The sequence below is a fragment of the Labrus bergylta genome, chromosome 5 (genome assembly GCF_963930695.1).
Source record: "Labrus bergylta chromosome 5, fLabBer1.1, whole genome shotgun sequence".
In the NCBI taxonomy this organism is placed as follows: Eukaryota; Metazoa; Chordata; class Actinopteri; order Labriformes; family Labridae; genus Labrus; species Labrus bergylta.
This window is the reverse complement of record NC_089199.1, coordinates 3,998,834-4,019,966: the sequence shown is the minus strand read 5'-3', so window position 1 is coordinate 4,019,966 and position 21,133 is coordinate 3,998,834. Positions and strand designations below refer to the sequence as shown.

The following is a 21,133-nucleotide window of genomic DNA, read 5'->3' as shown; positions in this document are numbered from 1 at the left end:
TGAATAGAATTCCCCCTTGAGCCTTAATACCACAGAATCTGCTTTACCCACCAAAACAAGCCCTGAAATCATATCTGACAGCTGCTCCTGAGATTAGAAAAAGAGATAAAGCAGCAGAGCTGGACACAATAAATGGCTTATCACAAACTATATCGATGCTGTATATATGGGCTAATGGAGATGAAAAAAAAACGCAATCACCAGATGGTAAAAGTTACTTATCTATTTTTTCATTTGGAAACAGTCTTGAATTTGTACAGTTTCCCTGTAAGAGTTTGTACAGCTAATAATGAAATATGTGCACGCTGAAGTAAGATGTGAAAATGGTAAACATGAATTTACTGATCATCAAATGACTAGCAAAGACAACTACCCTGCTTGGGTATTCCCTAATCCAGCCATAAACCAATCTCTCCAGGGGCTGTGCTCATCTTGATCCAACCATTTTTTGCATTGATTTTCGAGTGGAAATTCCCCTCAATATACTTAACATAAAAGGGATCTCATTAGAAAAGGCTGCATGTGTGTTATGTTAAAAAAAAAACAATGCAATCATTATAATAGATCAGCTCCAAACTGTGCGTTGGTCAACCACACGAGTGATCAGACAGGTTTAAAGACAGGTTTCAAAGCTTAACCACAACTTTTATGTACATGGCTGAAGCTCCTGGTTTGGCCACAACCCAGATCGCAGCAGGGAAACTCGTGAGTAGTCATTAGAAAACTGCCCTGGGAACATTTTTAAAAATGAAGGTTTGAAAACAGAATTCAATGTTTTTCAGCACACAAATGAAGGTGTCGGAAATGTAATCTAGCAGATTTTTGATACCTTTTACGAGACAGTAAATAAAGCCAAAGCAGGAACTTTCCACACACAAATTATGCATGGATAGTAACTTGCACATGCTCTAAATCGCACCATTTCCTGGATATACTTATTTTACAGAACTCGGCCACACAAACATTCACAGCTGCACAAGCATAAAACACAGCCTTGAATGTAACAGTCACTGACAATAGTTCTAAAGCTGACAAAAGCTTTTTCCTAGACCTAAACATCCTCAGCAGCAGCACAGAAAAAAGATCTATGAAAATGGACATGAAGCCAGGAGCTGCTCAGCATAACTTAGTGGTTCATCTGCAGAGGGGAATTTAACAACAGAAACAAGCTGTCGCTTTATGCCAAAATGTTTGAGTGGAATCTGGAGTGGGTGCTGAGCAGTGCTGTTTTCATGCCATCTGGACAGTGGCTCTGTTGTCCACAGAAAGCCTTGGTTCAAGATGTGATTTTCAGGGCTGGGAAACAATTAGTTGCGAGAAGCTTCAGCAGTGGGAAACAATTTCCAACAAACAAATCCATGACCACTTTTTTTTTTATCAATCCTCTCAACAGAGCAAGTAATTTAGCTTACTATGTTATCACTATTCTCCAGTACACATCAGAAAGTAATGTTGTTTTTCATACCTAAATACTCACACACTGAAATCAAAAGTGGTTCCACACAACTGACTAAGTCCCACAGCCTTTGCTTTGGTAACACAGGTGGAGAAGAGTTCACCAATAAAAGTTCCCACAATGACACCACTGCACAACAAATTTTTTATACACATTAACCCTGGATTTTTCACCAGGACCTGAACATTGTATAAATACAGATACAGTACTTTCAAGTAGATGAAATATGCAGGAAAGAAAGATTTGGCTGTACTTTCTCTAAGCCTGATAAACTATTTGACCTCCAACGCTACATTTTAAGAGGTGGAACTGTTTTGATGTCACTACTCTGAGTAAGACAGTAGCAGACAAAATGTGAGTTTTGATGCTCTATTTAACATTTTACCATCGCTTGCCAAAGTTTCCTGCAGCCTGCCAGTTTACCCATTTGTATTATTTAATCAGATGACAGAAACACAAGACATAGACAAACCTTGCATGGAACTTTCACCAGTCCCTTATCAACAGAACAATTACTCTAATAACATATCACATTAAATGATTCCTACAAACAGCAAAGCTACAACACTGCACATCCCATTAGAGTGAATGTGGTGTTCGAATGGGGTTTAATCTTTGCTGCAACACATAGGAAAACCCTGTGAGATTAAAGTGGAACAACCTTCAAATAATCCCATGTGGAGGCCAATTTTTCCATTCCGGCAACCAAAAAGAAAGCACTTCATCACAAAGGCATGTGAATGCATTAAACTATACAGGCAGCTAAAAGACACTTCAGTTTACTATGCTGTAACATTGTCTAGTACAAGCATCCCACTTATCTGACTCCCATGGTGGAGCATCAGAGGCATTAGCAGCACACATGGTGGAAAGATAGATGTTTCTCTGATGTCAGCAACAGAACACTTAATACTGAACACATGGTACCTGTAATACTTAATTATTGATATATGGAAAGAGTGCAACAAAAATCGCCACTGCAGTAGGCACGATAGACCAATACATTGATCAATGACTGGGGCACCTAAGGAGTAAACTGAGAGTAAGAATATGTGCATATCTAAGTGTTCAAGAGATAGGCTATAGTTCTCAAATGAAAATCTGACATTTTCCTATTAGACTACCTCTAAATTTAGGCTTCCTACAAAGGGGGTAGCAAAAGGTCTACCTATTAAAAGGTTATAAAGTCAATTTAAAAGGCTATTCAATATAGGAGAGAGAGAGAGAGAGAGAGACAGAGACAGAGACAGAGACAGAGAGAGAGAGAGAGAGACAGAGACAGAGACAGAGACAGAGAGAGAGAGACAGAGACAGAGACAGAGAGAGAGAGAGAGAGAGAGAGAGGCACATTTAGGCTGACATGTTGAGTGGTTGGAGTCACGGGTTATATTTGTGTAGCAATGCTTCAAACCGTCGCACAATGTTGAATGGTACCTGTTGAAGTTACATTGCACACACAGTCGAGGAAGCAACAGATCGAGAAAACGTAATTGGCGTTCAAATACGTTTTTGGACTAATTTTATGTTGTCAACAATTGAAGTTAAGTGCGTCCGGTTCAACAAGAATAATCTTGATAAACTCACTCAGCTCAATTGAAATGACATTAGCTTAAACGTCACTAAATCATAAAAAAAAAAAACAACAACCGTGAAAATACTCACCCTTTTATCAAGTGCAGCAGTCTCTAGAATAAACACTTGGACAGCAGAAACCTCATCCACAGCCTCGATCAAAATGTGGGAATTAAGAGCCGGTCCCTACTGAGCATTGTTGTGTCTCTGCCCGAAGGAGGCGTGTCTGCTGATGCCTTCAGGAACGCCTCGGAGACTAAAGCTACAGTTTGATTACTCCAGCTAATAATGCATTTTTGCATTTTCTTTTGTACAGGGTTTCTGTTTTAGAGTGAACACATCTCGTTAACTGTCTCATACAGCAGAATGTTTATTTTTGTGCGCGGAAAGCTAGCCTAATGTAAAAAAAAAAAAAAAAAAAAAAAAAGGCAAAATAATTAAAACCATTTTTCTTCCATCGTCTTGTTTTCACAAAAAAATAAAGATTTAAAACCAACTACAATGCCACGAACAGCGATTTCAAGTTGTCAAACTAAGTGGAAAGATCGAAACACCCAAACAGAGAATCTAGACTGTGTCCTGTATAGCAAAATCAAGAAAAGAAAAAACAAACTAAAAAAATACAACAGAATGAAGGCACCATGAGCACACTGGTCTGTTAAGACTGTGGCAAAGAGCGCCTCAAAGTGGATGCTCTATGGTACAGTTTTCACCCAAGCAGATGCTCATACACCCAAACTGTATTACTGATTTTGGGATGACGTCAGGAGTCAACAACTAGGCTACATAAAACCATCTTCATCAGTCTACTTGTCATCACACCCATTTATTCCAACTGCTGTCAAGGCAGAGGTTGGAAAACTTTGACTGGAGCTGTGTGCGTATGACTGGAAAAAAGCTTTTCTTAATAATTAACTTTTTTATTATTAATTATTATTATTAATGATTATGAGTTTTTATTATTGTTCACTTCAGTAGATTTTGAGGTGTTTAATTTATTTACATCTTTATCAGGGTTAGGATTTCAATTTATTACCTGTGTGTGCGGGTAGGATGCATGGTCTGTCTTTCCCCAAACGCTGAAGAAAAATAGCAAGCTGTTTCTCCTTTGGGGCTTTGTCCAAGCCAGTGGCTATCAGGTAAGAGGCAAACTGCTCTTTCCATGTCTTCAAATGTGTAGAAAGGATGTCTAGCATGGGCAAAAAAGGCTGCATTTGAGCTTATAGATAAAAAAAATAAAAAACACTGGAGTGTGCATGCGGAAGGACGAGCACACCCAGAACCAAGGCTATAAAAATTCAGAGTAACATTGGGAAAAATGGTCGACAAATCAAAAAGGTTTGGGGAGCATGTCACTCTGGGAAGCTAAAAAAAAAAGATCAAGATTTAATCACTAAATGAATAGCTAAAACAGGTGTGTGCTACATACACTGAGTGTGTTGTAAAAAACAGATCTAAAATTGGCTGCACAGAAAATTGAATCATGGTAAGAACCATGAACTCCATTATGCCCTTTTTAAAATAAAGTATACACAGCAAATCTATCATCTGTTTTTCAGCCAGTGACTCACCAGTGCTGGTGCTATAGGTGCGAACAGTGGGGTCAGTTGGAGGCGGTGAGCAGCCCGAGTCCATGGATGCTGTGTCGTCATCTTGGGAACATCCAGCCTGGATGGCTCGCAGGTAGCTGTGGCTGCGGGATCGGAAGCATGTTGGCATGGGCAAGTCTGGAGGCTCTGGGTTGTCCTGAGAGTGGGAACGTGAATCTCTGAACGTGGACTCTGAGCTGCGGTCCTCATAGTGACTCATATCTAGGTCCCTTAGCTTGAGGAAAGAGAGGACATGATTGATGCAATGATGTAGCAGTAGAGTAGGAAGAGAAATAGAACAGTGAAGGTAAATGTTGCTGTTAAAGCAAACATACACCTATGAGAAACAGGATGTGCTGAAATATCCTAAAATGGCATCAAAGGAGTCAACAGTTTTAATGATACAATTTGTGCCAAGTAGTTTGGAGCTCTTGTGACTGACACAAGTTTTTCTTCCATTCATGCAATGCATACTTGATGTGCTGTCTCTTTATCAGACTTTTTCCACATATTAAAACTATCATTTCAGTCAGACAACTCACATTTGTATCATTTAAAATATTTATTGCAGAAGAAGTTTGTGTTTGGTGTCTAGGCTCCGACCTAATCCCTCCTCACAGTTTTAATGCAGAAATTTATAATATCTTCAACCCCCCGAGTGGGGGGCATGTTTTGAGGCATGTGAAATATTGGGTTTATATGATTTTCTCTCGTTCAGATTGAAATTAGTCATTCAAATTTCAATGGATCGCTGCTGTGCATGTAATCTAAAAAGCAATGAATTCATATAATGCGTGCATTCATTTGAATGTGATGACCTGTCAGAACTTGCATAAAAATCCGGTTCTAATAGCCTGTGCTGCCTCTTTTGACAGGTTCATTGAAAAAGATCAGAACGGATTCGCATATAGTTGATCATCTCTCTAACCTTGTCAGTGGGAGGCTAATAGCCCTTATGTAAGTGTTAAATTACACTTTAAACTACCTATGCCACTCATTCAGCTTTTGCGTTAATAACACTAATATGAAAGACATTTGGGATTCTTTGTTCAGTGGAAGCTCATTTTTCAGGCATTCAAGCTCTATCAGTAAATATGCAAATTATACTACAGAAATGAACATTAGTAGCTACAAGCTGACAAAGGGCTCTTTGAAACCAGATGAGGATGTAAAAGTAGAACGCTTGCTAGAAGCTCAGGGATGCACATTTCTAGGAAGTACAAATGTATTTTGAATTAATTAGGAACAGGGGCAGGGACACAGAAATTCTGACTACTCACAAACTTCACATTTCATGCAATCCCTGTTTGCACTGTCCACCAAGCACTGACCTGTCCCGTGTAGCTTCGTCTGCCCAGGGTGCTGCAAGCCTGACTGAAGTCGTCATCATCCCAGGGTGGCAAAGACAAGCCTGAACCCCCGATGCAGTCTAGGTTGTCCAGGCTGCGATTGTTGGAGAGCTCTCGGAGAGATGGAAGACAGCTAAGATGAGGGGGAAGAAGACATTCAGTCGAATATGTTAAGGATATGAAAAATTAAAGTCGGAGGAAGATGTAAAAATGGTTAGCATTAATGTATGATTTCAGGGAAGCAGAGGAGAAGATTGATTAGGTGGGAAAATGAGCAAAAATTGAAAGATAGGTAAAAGGTTGGTATTCAAGTTACCCCTTTCATTTCCACTTTCATTTATGAGCCATTATATATCCAAACCTGGATTGTATTCCAATTTCTTCTCATTTTATTTGTAGCATCTTTGCATGCAAAGCTAGTGATGCCAGGTGTCGTATGTACACACCTCTCTATGCCATCATGGTGCCCGAGACAAAGAACCAAGGTGAAATCAAACAGCAGCTCTGAGGTTGTTTTATGTTCTTTGTTGGCACACAGTGATATAACATGGCAGTGAACTGCCATGCCATGGTCTATACACCCAGATGTCCCCTTATTCCATTTCAGTGGTCACAAACTCAGCCACTTTTCACCTAAAAGCACGGGGCAGATGGTATTAACAAGCTTAAAGGAGGTTGGCAGTAGTTGGCAGCAGGGCATGAATTCAGCAGTTGCAGTTGCTGTTGACTTTACAGAAATCACAGGGGTGCAGTGCATAGTTGTGAATGATCTGAAGCGAGTTAAGCATTGGGCACCACACCCCTGAGACATGGCTTACACACCTACCACTGACCTGCTCATTGACCTGCCCAGTTGGTGTAGAGAGGATACACTGTGGAGAGGAGACCACAGGGCATCCAGCTCCCCCTGCAAAAAGGAGTAATCCAGGGTTCTGCTGCTCATGCCGAGCAAGGTGGTGGGAACCGGAAAAGAGTGGGGTTGGATGGTCAGGGATTATCAGGGGGAGTAGGGTTAAACATTCAAGCACTCTTAAGGGACTCTTAAATTCCTCAACATAAACTCCTTCCATGTGAAGGTTTGTATGTCAGGTAGGCCTGTGGGCAGAATACTAAAACAGAGTCTCAGGAACAGGAACACACATAAACCTTTGTCTTTCCTAAACATAGCAACAAAACATTATATGCTTCCTTAGAATGCAGAGAGCAAGCAGACTCCCTGCAGGTCAATGCCTCACAAAATCTTATGCACCCATACGGCTACAGCCCTATCATAGCAAACTGTACAATATATCTGTTATAGAAGTCATGTTATCCTAAGCGACTCACTGTGATCAATCAGGTTGAGGGGAAAGTCAGTGCCATATATGTTCACTTCACTACTGTTGTGTTTATCATGTTAGCTAGACTAATGCTTTGTGGGTCCAACAGAAGGAAGGTGATTCACAGACGAGGTTTGGTAGTAAGGCTGGCATGTGGAAGACAACAGGGAGTCTGACACCACTTAATTCTGTGCGTGAGTAAGCCCAGCATGGGCTGTGGGCACTTGTGTGTGCATGTGTGTTGAATGCATTAGAATTTTTCTGCATTATGACAGGTTGAGCCTGGGTATGATGGTTTCCCTCCTAAATGAACAGTATAGGGTGGCCTATGTATATTTTTGATTGATTATAGGTTGGCCAATCAGAATCAGAAACATTTGAATAATTACTCATTTTAAAAAGCTCAAACTACTTTGGAACACTTCTATATGCTTCATAATAAATAATAAATAAAAATCTGTTGTCTTACTTGCGTGGGGGTAGCTGGTCGCTCAGAGAGTGCTGCGTAGCCCTGAGGTAGCTCTGGCGTCGAGCAGCGGTTTTTGGCGAGGGTTTGGGGCTTCCCTCTGAGTCGTCACTGTCTTCCATGTCTCCCATGGCCTTCACATAGCTACCACTGCGCATCCGCCGGCACGGTATTTCATTGGCACCACCAGTTCGTCCTAAAGTGCTACTCCAATCACCCTGCAGAGAGCATTCGGTAGATGAAATAAGTAAGAATAGTTGTTTTTAACAAACTTTGTAATCTAAGACAGTCTTGATGATTGGGATACTTATTTAACCCTAAAGTATTTAACCCTTACCAATGATATAGAAATGTATATGTGTCTATATTTTCATTATATAAAGCACTTAATACCCTTTAGGTGTACTCACCCTACGTCCAACCTGCAGATAGTTGCAGGTTAGTTCCTGTTGGCAGGATTTGGACTTAAGCATTGACCTGTCCAGAGTAGCTGAGCCCTTCTGGATCACGTGTCTTGGCTGCCCCATGGTCAGTGTAGACCAGGACCCTCCTTTCATATAGTCATTATCATTTATCACCAATCTCCCTGATTCACCTAGTCCACCACCTCCCCCACCCCCTGGCATAGGAAGTGCTGGATACTTCATGTCATTGCTGCTTTTGGAGGTGCTAATAGTGTTGTAGCCACTGTGGATGTATCTGCTTTGCCCTCCTTGGCTGTCCTGGCCAGTGTGACGTCCCAGAGTCATCATGGCCATGGTGTTATGGTAGCTGCTTAAATCACTGCTGTCCAAATCGTCTGAGCTCCAATAACCTGACATGTTGGAGCGTGGTCGTCGCTTGGTAGTTCCCTCTGATTTTGTACCCCGATCTTTGCTTTTGGATCTGCGATTCTGCTTCCCTCCATCATCTGTGCCGGACGAGCCTCCACCACTGCCAGTGGAACGTCCATTGACATTTCCTTTCATATTGTGGCTCTCCAGAGACTGGGACTTTGCAAAGAGCTTCTGCACAGAGTGCAGCATGTAACGAATACGACCTGGACTGTCCGTGCGCTGCTTGGCAGCTGCAACAGCAGATGTTCTATGAAACTGTAAAGTGCTGAAGCCATCACGGCCTCCAGGTAGCTGCTTATCAAACTCCAGCAGACTGGTAGGTGCCTGGTTCTTGGTCATATGGTGTGATATAGTTGCTGAGCCGCTTGTAATCATAGGTGTTCGTGCACTCAGACCTGCCATTCCCATGCCTGTTCCCATGCCCATGGACATGGAGGTGCCCATGGTGCCAGTACTTATCCCCCCAATGCTGTCTCCAGGTGGGGAGAAGTCAGACTGGTCATAGGAGTTGTAGTGAATCCGGGGAAAGGTGCTGCTGTTGGACAGCTGGTTGTTGAGGGGCAGCATGCACTCTGGTGGAAGGGAGCCTGGATTTGTTGATTGATAGAGATGAGGGTCCATTGTGCCATAGTGATCCATGGTGGGGCTCAGCAGGTAGGGACTACGCGGCAGGGTACTGGTCCTCTGATTGTACAGGGCTTCTGGATGGCCTGCTGAAGGTTCACAGGAGTCAGACAGGTGTCTGTTACGGTTGGTCCCCAACCCTTTCATGGTGGCAAGGAGGTCAAACCCTCTAGAAGACCTCCAGGCCAAGAGATGACTGATGACCTCTGAGATGATTCCTAGAAACAAAGACACAAGACACAGCAGAGGAATGAGGTTCACAACCAGTGAATTTAGTACAGTACAAAACACACAACACAGTCATCTACACTCACACTCTACAGCACCTATCAGCAAAACATGCCCACTCATGGGCGAAACCAGACAGGCAATCTGTGCAGTGAATAGTCCAGCTTTATTTGCATCCCACAGCAAACAGCTGTGTTAAAATGCTGGAAGTGAATGGAAAAACAACATGTAGAACAAAGATGAGCTGTTGCCAGTGGGCTGGGGCATACATTATGAGAAAGAGAACAAGCACTGGCAGTCATCTGTAACTTCAGACCCCTCCAAAACTATGTGGAGCCACACACGTCCCTTTTATAGTGTATTCAAATTCAGAGGAAACAAAGGAAGAACATTTATTCACATCATACAGCAAATCAAACTAAATGTTGGTGTGGACACTGAATCATGCAGTCTTTTTTAAAGAAAGAGCCCCAACAAAAAACAAAGTTGTATTTTATCAGTAGGCATATAATACCTTATACTATACCCTTCAACATATTCTACTCAATACAGGCAATGAGGCGGCACAGAAGAGGTTCTGGCAGTGATTAAATCCCTCCTGGGGGCAGCTGAACCTCCCCAAGCCCCTAACCCAGACAGTAATTAAGTAAAAAATGTATCTAAGATTTTCAAAAATTAATGTACTAGCCATCAATTTAGCCTTAATGTTACAAAACTTTATTTAAATAGTCTACAATATATTACAATATATAGTCTAATTTATATAAATTTTGTGTGAGATATTCCAGGAACGAGTACTGATCGGTAATGATCAGCCTCCTGTTGATGTTGCTGCTGACATGCAATTTGAATGTTTTTTTGTTTGTTATTGTTGTAAATCCAACTGAATGTAGCCTATGGGGACCACATAACAAACCCAACACACCTTAGCATACTTACAACAATCTATAGGCTAGGAGTATATGAGGGACAAAAAATGACTAGTATAAAGTATAAATAAATAAATAAATGAATAAATAAATAAATGTTGGGAGAAATGCATACAATAATGTATAAATAATTAAATAAATGCATCAATACATATATAAATAAATATATTCATATATGTGTTTATGTATTTCTGTGTCCATGTTGTACAAGGAAAAGTAAATATATAAATTAAGTGGGCCGTCCTAACATTACTGAAGTAAGATTGATCAATTTTGAAAAACAGACAGAAGCAAATTAAAATTTCCTCTTACGACCTGGACACAGAAATAAATAGATTTGTAAATGTAAAAATACGGAAATAAATTAATAACTCAATTAATGTGGAAATGTATGCATTGATACATATATAACTGTAGAAATACGCTAATAAATGAATAAATACATGTAAAAATATATAAATAGCCTTTTTCATTAACAAAGTGTATTCATTATTTATTCATTGATGTATTGTTTTCAGCATTTATATATTTATTTATATATTTATTGAGGCATTTATTTATTTATACATTATTGTATGCATTTCTCCCAACATTTATTTATTCAATTATACTTTAGTCATTTTTTGTCCCTCATAGGAGTAACTACAGGAAGCAAATCTAACACGCGAAATAAAAACAAGTTCGCTGACTCGTGTGTGTTAAGCTAATGATAATACTGAGTGTGGGCTGCTATACGGGGACAGTGGATGCCTGCTGACCAAACACTGCTCAACAACAAGGATGCTAACTCTGTGGAGACATTTGTCTGCTACTGTGCTACAAGTGAAGGACAATGAGGACGGTTAAAAAGACGATGGACCGAGCTGCATTACTACTGTAAGTTTGCTTAAAAGATGAAAAGTAAGTTATTTCTGTTGTCTGTTTGCCACTGCTAGCAAAAACTGCTACCTAGCATAAGTTGTCTCGGTTGTGATTCGCAAATGCTTTTGGCGGTGACTATATGACTTGGGTCGCGACTGTGGTTGTGCTTGACTGCTGGTAGTTTTATTAGTTTGTTAAGAATTGCTGCACGGCATTTGTTGTGTTTGCTTTTTTATGTAATGACGCCCTTTTCGGTTAAATTTACCTGATAATTGAGTATAATTTTCTATATGAATTGAATTGAAATGTATGTTGCGTCATGTGGGCGGCAGTAGTAGCTCAGGTGCCCTTGAGCAAGGCAACAAACCCCCTCCCCACCATCAGCTCAGCAGCGCCCACTGTGGGCTGCTCCGTCACTCTGACATCTCTCCATTAGTACATGTCCATAGGATCCTGTTTGTGCATGTGTGTATATTTCAGCATGACTTACAGAGTGTAAAAACAGAAATTTCCCCTTGCAGGAATCAATCTTAATCTTAATAAATCATCTGCCAAATATCTGCGATATATGTATATGTATGATATACAATCCAGCCCACACAGCGCCCCCAGTCACACTCGACGCTTCTAACTACTGCTAGTTTTGACAGAGCTGCCAAAAAAGCCTGGAGAGCCCATGCCCAGAGTATGCTCCTTTTCTGCCCACTGTTCGTTCTTTTTCCATTTCTCACACACTTTTGATGCAGATAAATAACTGCAGGGATGATCTACAAAACAACACCAACTACCACAATGTGGTTATTCAAACATTAAGCCCTGCAGGTAATGGCTTTAGTTCTAAAAGTTAAGAACGAAACAAGAATAGTCCCTATAACAGACATCAGCCTGGTCCTGAATATAAACATATATTATTTTGCTTCATGTACCCGGGAAAGAGTCATTTAAAACTATAACATAGAATCTTTGTTGACATGTTGTAGAGAAAGCTTTTTGCTTTAAATCTGGGTATTCACATTCTGAGAGCTATACACCTGCAGAAAAGTGATTGCATGTTGTAAATGTACGACTGAAAGTGAGTGATGAGATGTAGTAAAGCAGCTCACACCATTATACAGAGCACAATGTGAACTGATTGTAATTTCCTGTTACACAAAAGGTACCAAAAGTACTGTGCGTTAACTCTTTTTTAATGTACTATGAGCACACTCACATGTCCTCAGGAAGTCTTCATATAATTATAAGCCTAGCTTTCATGCCACCATCATTAGCATGCTGCAGGCACAGACTCATTTAGTGTCATTAACAGAGCCTCTCTGAGTGTCATCTCTGCTGATAGGGTCAAATCCTCTAAATCCTTTTACACCACATTAGCTAACTGCCTCATATCCCGGTGTGACACGCCACTCAGCTAAGCTTAGCATACCCTCCCCAATGTATCAAAAAGCACAGCCTGAAATGACAGGGAGAGAGGGTTTATAAAGGGAGGCAGGACTGTAAACTGTACACTGCCAGTCAAAAGTTTGAGACACTTTGACACATTAATGTTGAATTTGTTTTTAAGACTGAATTGTACCTATGTTACTATGCTTTGTATTGAGGAAACATGACAGAATTCATTTAGCAAATTTGCCTTTTCATTTTCCTTTTCTACAATTTTAAGTACCAAAGTGCTGATTCATAGTTCCATAGAAACATACTCTCTTATTTTGTAGGGCCCAAATGTGCCTTCATAGTCATTTATAGCTTCAACTTTCTTTCAATAAATTCACACTGTAGAAATTACTAATTTTTTCTCAAGATATTTATGATCAAACGGCAGGTCATTGCTTGAGATTAAAACAAATTGTGAAGTTGAAGTGTGTTTATTTTAAAGGAGCAGGCATACACAGTGCTTTATTGCATTTCTAATATTCATACCATGTCCAACCTATATATTACTTAATTCAAACAAACAAACAAACAAACACATAAAACATAAGCAGATAAGACCCAAACATGAATTAAACACAATAAAAACCTGGTAAATAAGTACACAGCTAACCAACCGTTCAGAAAAAGCCAGCTGACGAGAGTGAGCTTTAAAAAGATTTAAAAGAGGACACAGAGTTCACCTGCCAGAGAGCAGGATGTTTCACTGTGTGCCCTGGTCATCGTATTTGACCAGTAGGAACCACTAGTATAGGGCCCTACCGGAGGATATCAAGTAGCGGTCAGGCTCTGACGGAGTTAGAAGATATAGGTTGGGGCCTGGCCATTTCAGGCTCTACAAACCAGCAGTACCATCTTACAATCAATTCTAAAACTCACAGCCAGGTAGCCAGTGAAGGGAAGCAAGGACAGCGGTAATGTGGTCACTTCTCTTGTTGCACATTAAAAGCCTGGCATTAGCATTTTGAATTAATTGCAGTTGTTGGATGTTATCCTTGCTAACATCAGCTTGAGCAAAGCAGGACGGCATCACTTTAGTCACCTGGATATCAAAAGATAGGTTTGAGTCAAAAATGGTTCCTAGGTTAGGGCCTCTTTGCAAACATTGTTAGATAGGGTGGGATAGATTATTAATGTAGCTAGTACAGGGGGCCAGGGGGAGTAATAATGAGCTCTTCCGATTAGGAGTCGTTGAGCTGTAGAAACATTTTTGACATCCAGTTTTTAATTTCTGCCAGACAGGACATGATATGTGAAAGATCAGTGCCAGGTTTTAATGGGGCATGGAGTTAAGTGTCATCAGAGTTACAATAAAAGTCAATGCCGTGCCTATGCAGGATTTACCCCAGGGGTAGCATTATGTTAGTACTAACGTTAGCTACCTGGTACAGTATCACTGGTGTGTATAACAGGAATAGTTTATAGGCATTTAATAAACTGTAACTCTCAGAGAAGAGAAGCAGAAGAATTTAGGTCAAACTTCTTCCTTCATTAGCTTGTTTCTAATCAGACAAAGACAGACAAATGTATGTGGGCATCTTGTTCTGCTCATAGAGAATACTTTGCTCAGTGCAAAATGAACACAATGTCGTGGATGTGTGTGTGTGTGTGTGTGTGTGTGTGTGTGTGTGTGTGTGTGTGTGTGTGGGTTTGTGTGTGTTTTTACACCCTGCTCGGAGCGTCTGGTGGCAGCATCTCCCTGCCTTGTGCACTGGGGAGCTGCCATCTGCTCCTCCAGTGGGAAATAGGGCGTTTGGCACCGAGTCCGACTCATGACCTTACTCATTCTCTCAGCAGCCACAGCCTCTTTGCCACAGGCAGACCAGTTCAAGCTTCTGACCAGAAGAGGGCGACAACACTCAATACAAGCTGGACTGTTTCTGCCACATTTTGTCACTCTGATGTTTTCATTCAGAATTTTGGGCAGTTGTAAGGACTTGCTCAAGTGAGAATTTAAAGAATTGTTTTAAAACAGCAATAATGACGTGAACCAGGGTGGATTTAAAATATAGTTTAAATAGTGATTAAAAGCTAAAAATCCACAGAGCCATTTTTGAATCAGGTGTGTCTGAAAGTCTCATTATCTTGTGTTGATTGTCAAAAAACAAGAAGTGACAGTATACTCCACCCTGAATTTTCTCTTGATATTAACATTTGTTTTTCATTTATGTTAAAAAAATAAATAAAATGATAATAGATGTCCCTCATTCAAAATTCTCCCCTTTGTATGAATATATGTGAAATGATTGGATTGCTGAAAGCATCAACATATCAGCAGTGTTTACTGTTGAAGCTAGTTGTGCTGGGGCTAGTTGGAACTCTAGAGGAGGGTATTTTTTTCGGTCATGAGGCGAAAAGTTTAAAATCATAGGTTTTATCTTGATCCAGGTGTGTTGTTTTGACATAAATAGTTGCTTTGATGTCAGAAGCATACAGCAATGTAAAAGTACATAACTGTGAAATGTGGTGTGGGAGAGAAGGAGCATAAAAGTACAGTATACAATATAAGAATATGCACTTGAAGCTTCTTTCAACAACTGATCATTTTTTATGAGGACTAGAGCACTGGGACCAAGGGAATACTTTGTTTGGATGAAAATAATGGAATTGAATGGAATGTTTTATACAGCAGCCTTAAATAGTAATACACTATACAGAGATAAAGTCTCAAATCTTCAAAAACAAAAATTGGTTGAAACATTACTGGGACCGTCATGGGTTATATAAAGTAATTCTAGGGACTATCGCCCAGTCTTTTCCCTGTCAGCCTGTCCTCGTTTACATTTATTAGAACTCCTGTCTGTCAATATTTGACTATTATAAAAGCAAAATAAATATTTCCTCCATTTTATTCCAAAAATTCCAATAATATTGACTAAACTCACATATTATTTCCTGGCCAGAACAAAGTGAGAAATTGTATTCCCAATATTTTCATTCACACACCTAAGCTTTTGCAATCCATTAGATATTCCAACTGATTGCTGGATTCTGTAACAGCATGTCTCTGGGTTGTCTGTGTTGTAGCTCTTGAGTTGCCAGATTTTTCGATCAGATGCCAGTTTCTAGATTGGCGAGTCTGTGGGCGGCCAGATTAAGAGGAGAGACTGTGCAAAGGACACCATCCTCTCATCTGAGCAACACAGTACAGAGACAGAGAGGCAGTCAGTCAGCAAAGCCCATCTGCTCCATAAGCTTGCAGCTCTGCCCCTGAAATCAGGGTGCATCTCTGTGTGGAGGTGTGTGTTGTTGCAGTGTGTTGCATTTGACAAGGAAGGCGATTGCTTGCGGGAGGAGAAGGACAGACAGAAGTGAGGAAAACGCAGCAAGGAGAAAGGTGTGGGTATCGACTGCAGCGGAAATGAAAGCAATCTGAAGGGAATGAGAGGGTGTGAAAATGAGTAAATGTGTTGTAAATTGTGCACTTGGGAGAATGTAAAGAAATATAAAGGGCAGGTAAGGGATGAGTGATGGAAACACAGCATAGAGGAGGATGAACGAGAGAGGGTGAGAGTCATGAGAGTTGAGTCTTAGAAAAGAAACAAGCCAAGTGTTAAGTTAAAGAGAGCTGCTGGAGAAGGGAAATGTGTATCAGCAGTGCATTTCTTCAGGTGTGAAGGATGAGTGTGTTTATGTGAGGCATATGTGTGTGCAAAACAACAAATGTTTGAAAGTTTTCTTAGTTTTGTTTGAAGTAACAAGGCCTGTTCAAGTGAGAAGTTAATAAATCTGAGTGGTTGTGAGAAGACACACAGAAACACTCTTTTGCATTTTTGTCACGTAATTAATAATACATTGCTCGTATGTGTGCATGCCTTCGTAAGTGTGTGTGTGTGTGTGTGTGTGTGTGTGTGTGTGTGTGTGTGTGTGTGTGTGTGTGTGTGTGTGTGTGTGTGTGTGTGTGTGTGTGTGTGTGTGTGTGTGTGTGTGTGTGTGTGTGTGTGTGTGTGTGTGTGTGTGAAGCTGGCTAACCTTGTCCTAATTACACTCCATTCCATCAGTGCTGTGCTCTGGCCTATTTTCACAGCTATAAATTTAACACTCTCCCCTCTGTTGTGATAGATGACCCACTCATTTTAGCCCATCTCTGAAGACTGAGCCAGAAAGGGAGCGGGCAAAAAGACAGTAGCACCACTTCACATTGCTGATGACGGCCATGGAACTTTCCATGTCCTCAAAAGTATTTCCGCGTCTTAATGTCAAACGTTTAAGGTTAGGGTGCAGTTTTATTTTTTTCAGGATGATGAAAGCGTCATCACAGTGAATACATTTGGGGTTATCTGCATTTGAATTTTCATCTGGAGATCCCGAGAGTATTTTTCATAAAAAGCTGCTCTTCTTTGCTTTGAGTTGTGAATTTGCAGTCCTGATTGTCGTAAAATATTAGCAGTGGTTTGAGACTTCAAGGGATCTCTGAGCTTTAGAGCACTGTTTTTTTAAGTACAGGTTTTATTTGCTGTTCCCGACCTCTAATCTGCCCAGAGGGGAAAAAGTGTAGAGACACGATGTCTAGGGCTGCACTAACTGGTTCTTTTCGTAATCGAGGAATCCATTGATTATTCGAGCAATTATTCAAGTAATCTGATCAGAGATATTGTAGGTTTGTCTCCGTTAAATATCTTTTTATCTCTTTTATTCATGCATTTACGGCGGTCACAATCCAAATTCCCATATTGTGGGACTTCTGGAGGATTGTCTTATCTTTTCTTATTACTAGCCCTATACTTTAAGTTTATTAGACTGGCTAATGTAAATTATTTACTGATGCCAAAGGGATGCCCTTCACCTGCTCACCTGCTAATCCTACTCAATGCAATCAAATCAAAATAGCACGAGTAGGGAGTCATTGTAGTTCAACAAAACAAAAACATTTTAATCCTGTAATTCTTTGTAAATAATTAAAAATTACATGTTTTAACAAGGGTATATAAAAGATAGACTTTAAAAAAAAAAATTAAGATTTATTTTTGGGCTTTTTGTGCCTTTAATGGATAGATAGGACAGTGGATGGAGTCGGAAATCAGGGATAGAGAGTGGGGAACGACATGCGGGAAAGAAGCCACAGGTGGGATGTGCCGCCCGCTTGAGACGACAGCTTCCATACATGGGGCGCACGCACTAACCATTGTGCCAACAGCGCCCCAAGATACACTTTTTTAATGTATGCACAAAAGCTTCACATCAACCTTGCTTAAGTCAGGACTTGTCCACCCCAGGTCAAAAAAAGTCTAGATTTGGCCCTGCTTGTTGAACTTCACTGTTAATTTGTCTAGAAGCAGAAGGAGACAGGGCTCTGTTGATGGACAAAGGGGGCAACAACAAGGGGACATGGACTCAACTTTAATCAGGTAAAAGACAGAAAACTTCCCAAGGATTACAAACTTTCCTTTATTGATCTCTTCTGCAGTGACTGACACTGCTTCTGCTGAGAGTCACTGTCGGATTTCATATAAAAACATGTCCTGTTGAGACCGAATAATCCCACAGAAAAAGTGGAAGATAGTGCTGGAAGTTCTTCTCTGATCGCCATATCGTATTGTGTGTGTCAATTAAAATATTAAAAGTCAGCAGGGGAATAAAAGCATCATAAATATTTCAGAGAAATATCTTCAAAAAAGCCAATAGAATATGGAATAAAGAAAGGAAAGTGTTGTTCTTCAGGCTCAGCCAACATTCGTATCCTTGTGGTGCATCTGAGACAAACCATAAAGGAGATGTGTCAGTCAGAGTGATTGTGTCAAAGACAAATCTTGCCCTCAGTAGTAACAGGAGAGCAGAGGAGAGACATTGATCAGGACAGAGACACTACTGAAATTAAACAATGGCAATTTTATGCAGGCACATAAATACGCCTACGTACCTTTGTGAGGTACGCGATGGATTCGAGGAAATGTTTCAGCCCTAAAGAGGTCATTAAAGGTCATGTTTCTACAATACGTAATAAGTTTGCAAGCAAAATAGCCAGCTGATTTTCAATTCAAACTGACCACAGATCTTCACATATTTAAACATAAATGATATTCAAAAAACAATACTAATACAGTATTTGAGAAACTTTTCAACAGGTGTTGGTTGCAGCTCTAGGATAGTGTCTCCATATCAGTCTTTATAATCAATCGTGAATTGAGAAAATATGAATAATTGAAATGCCACTTGCAGCCGGGTCTTTGCTGTGATAGCAGAGCTCAACAATTATGTTCTGTATGTTTGTGTAAAAGCATTTTGACTTAATGGTGTTACTGAGTATATTATCAACACTGTAAACAATGCAGAAGTGATTTCTAAATGGATGCACTGTGGTCTAAAGAAAAGTCTGAATACAAATCTGACATTCATCTGTATAATGCAGAGTTGCAGGGGAGTTGAATCTAAAACAAAGAAAATAATTTATACAATGGGAATATACTTTTTTCCGCTAAAATCAATCATCCTGTTTACTTTGTCTGTAACAAATATGAATCTTATTTCAATTAAATCTGCAGGAAGCAGACGACCCCATGATACAACCCATCTGAACCCAATTTCAAGCCGAAAGCATCATGGCCAGACATGGCCTTGTGCTACTTTATTTCAGAGTGCATTTTTATATTTTGGGAACGAAACAGAGATTGGAGTCTCTCGCTTGGTTCTGCACACAGTTGGAGGTGAGTGGGAGGAGGAGGGGGAGGGGGAGGGGGAGAGGGAGAGGGTTGTGGGCTGCAGCTGGGTCCTCTATCTCTTGATTCAGGGTAAATCCAAAGTAATACTGCAGACAGACACAGAGAAGTTTGCGCATGCATGCACACAGACACTAGCTTATTTTTCATGAATGTGTAAATGCACTCGTATGGATTCAAACACAAACTTTCAACATACATTTTTTTATCTATAATACTGAAGGCAATTAACACACTAATTTAAATCTTAGCTGTTCTTTGATATCGCATCATATTAGAGCAGGCTCTGTGTCATTTTACACTTTGTCAAGATCATATAGAACAAAACTTAATATTCATATTTGAACTGTAGTTCAGTAACAAGCTAGTCTTTAATGTTTTTACACAACAAACGCTGAAGTCAACCTCCAGAGTTCAGGATGAAGTAAATAAAAACGGTTAAAAAGGGGTTTGTGATGTTACTTGATGAGCAAACTTTTGTAAGATCTAAAAGCATTAATGAAAGCTCTCAAACCTTATTCCTAAGCTTCAGCTCAGTGATGTCCTGTGGCGTCTGAGAATTGCTTCATTACATGTGTGTGAGCTATGAGCAGTCACCCACAGCAAGTTATGATCAACCGCAGCAGGACTATAAATCTCGCCAGGATAAGCCTTAAACCTCACCCACTATAAAATGCCCTTGGCCAGACACACAATAGCCATGGTTCGGCCTAACACATCTACACAGACTAGACCCCCCCCACACACAGAGGAAGCAGCAGAACAGCAGTGATATTATGTGAAATGGAAAAAAGGTGAAAAGTCACTTCCTGTCGTGATGTGAGGGGGTCATGTGATGTGGAGCGAGTGGACCAGGGTCCCTGCTGTAAGCCAAGTGGGTCAACCCTGAATTCTTGCCACACAATCCCCAAATGACGTCACAATAATACCCTAATGGGCGTCTGTCAACCTTTCAACCCATCAATAGCAAAAAGGATGAGCTGTTGCCAACAGTCATAAAGTCAGACTGGCGGAGACGGTGCATATATATGGTTTATGTTATACACAGCACTGACATTTAGGAGACATGAGCATTTACTCTCAGAATATGCAGCTGCATAGGATATAAAGCTCAAACCTAATTTTAGCTCCATTAAGACATTTATTTTAAACATAGAGTACAATTCTTGACTATGAAGTTTTAGTCCCTTGGCATGTAGCTAAAGCCACATAATGGTATTTCTTAATATAACACACAAAGCCAAATTTAAATAGTCATGCTTTAGGAAATAACCTACTGGGATATCCAGTATTTCTAGCAGGGGTTGACATTAAGTTCAAGATCACTTGCAAACACTGGCCCAGGAACATTACTTTTTATTTTGAGAATAACAGTTAAGACTTTCAAAATGTGGAAATGAACTGATCTGATGTAAAGTAATTTATTTAATACTTTTTCTTATTCAGTGAGCAGTGTTTCCCACAGGAAATCAACTGGATAGCTGGCATGCCTGAAGGTAAATTAAACACAAAATCATTATTTAAGAAAAAAAATATGACAGCTACAGAATGTCGCACACGCCCTTTCAAAAAAGCCAGTTTTTACAGCAGAAATGAACATGTTTACAGCCTGGTTCAAAAAATTGAATTGGTTTGAGAAAGCACTTACAGCATGGTGACCGCCATTGATGGGACTCCAATCCCACCTGTAACAGATGGTTGACATCACTCAGGTTTTGTCCATTTATTTTTACAGTCTATGGTCTTGGCTAGCGGGCCAGCTATAATGTCAAGCCATGTTTCTAGGTATACTATATGTAAGAAAGAAATATGACTCCAGA

The 21,133-nt window shown here is 40.2% G+C and overlaps 1 protein-coding gene across 4 annotated transcripts in view; it reads right to left on the bottom strand.

The window, feature by feature from the left end:
- The window catches only part of dlgap4b (discs, large (Drosophila) homolog-associated protein 4b), a 113,667-nt gene that overhangs the window by 13,231 nt on the left and 79,303 nt on the right, over positions 1-21,133 (bottom strand). For 3 of the 4 annotated variants that reach the window (XM_020646883.3, XM_020646881.2, XM_065954582.1), the window contains 5 exons: positions 8,162-9,429; positions 7,755-7,969; positions 6,800-6,901; positions 5,949-6,099; positions 4,600-4,852 (listed from right to left, as the gene is read on the bottom strand). In XM_020646883.3, coding sequence (XP_020502539.1) covers positions 4,600-4,852; positions 5,949-6,099; positions 6,800-6,901; positions 7,755-7,969; positions 8,162-9,358 — 1,918 coding nt within the window. In that variant the 5' untranslated portion in view covers positions 9,359-9,429. The remainder of the gene's footprint in view (positions 1-4,599; positions 4,853-5,948; positions 6,100-6,799; positions 6,902-7,754; positions 7,970-8,161; positions 9,430-21,133) is intronic. The other variant, XM_020646882.2, reaches the window with a different exon arrangement.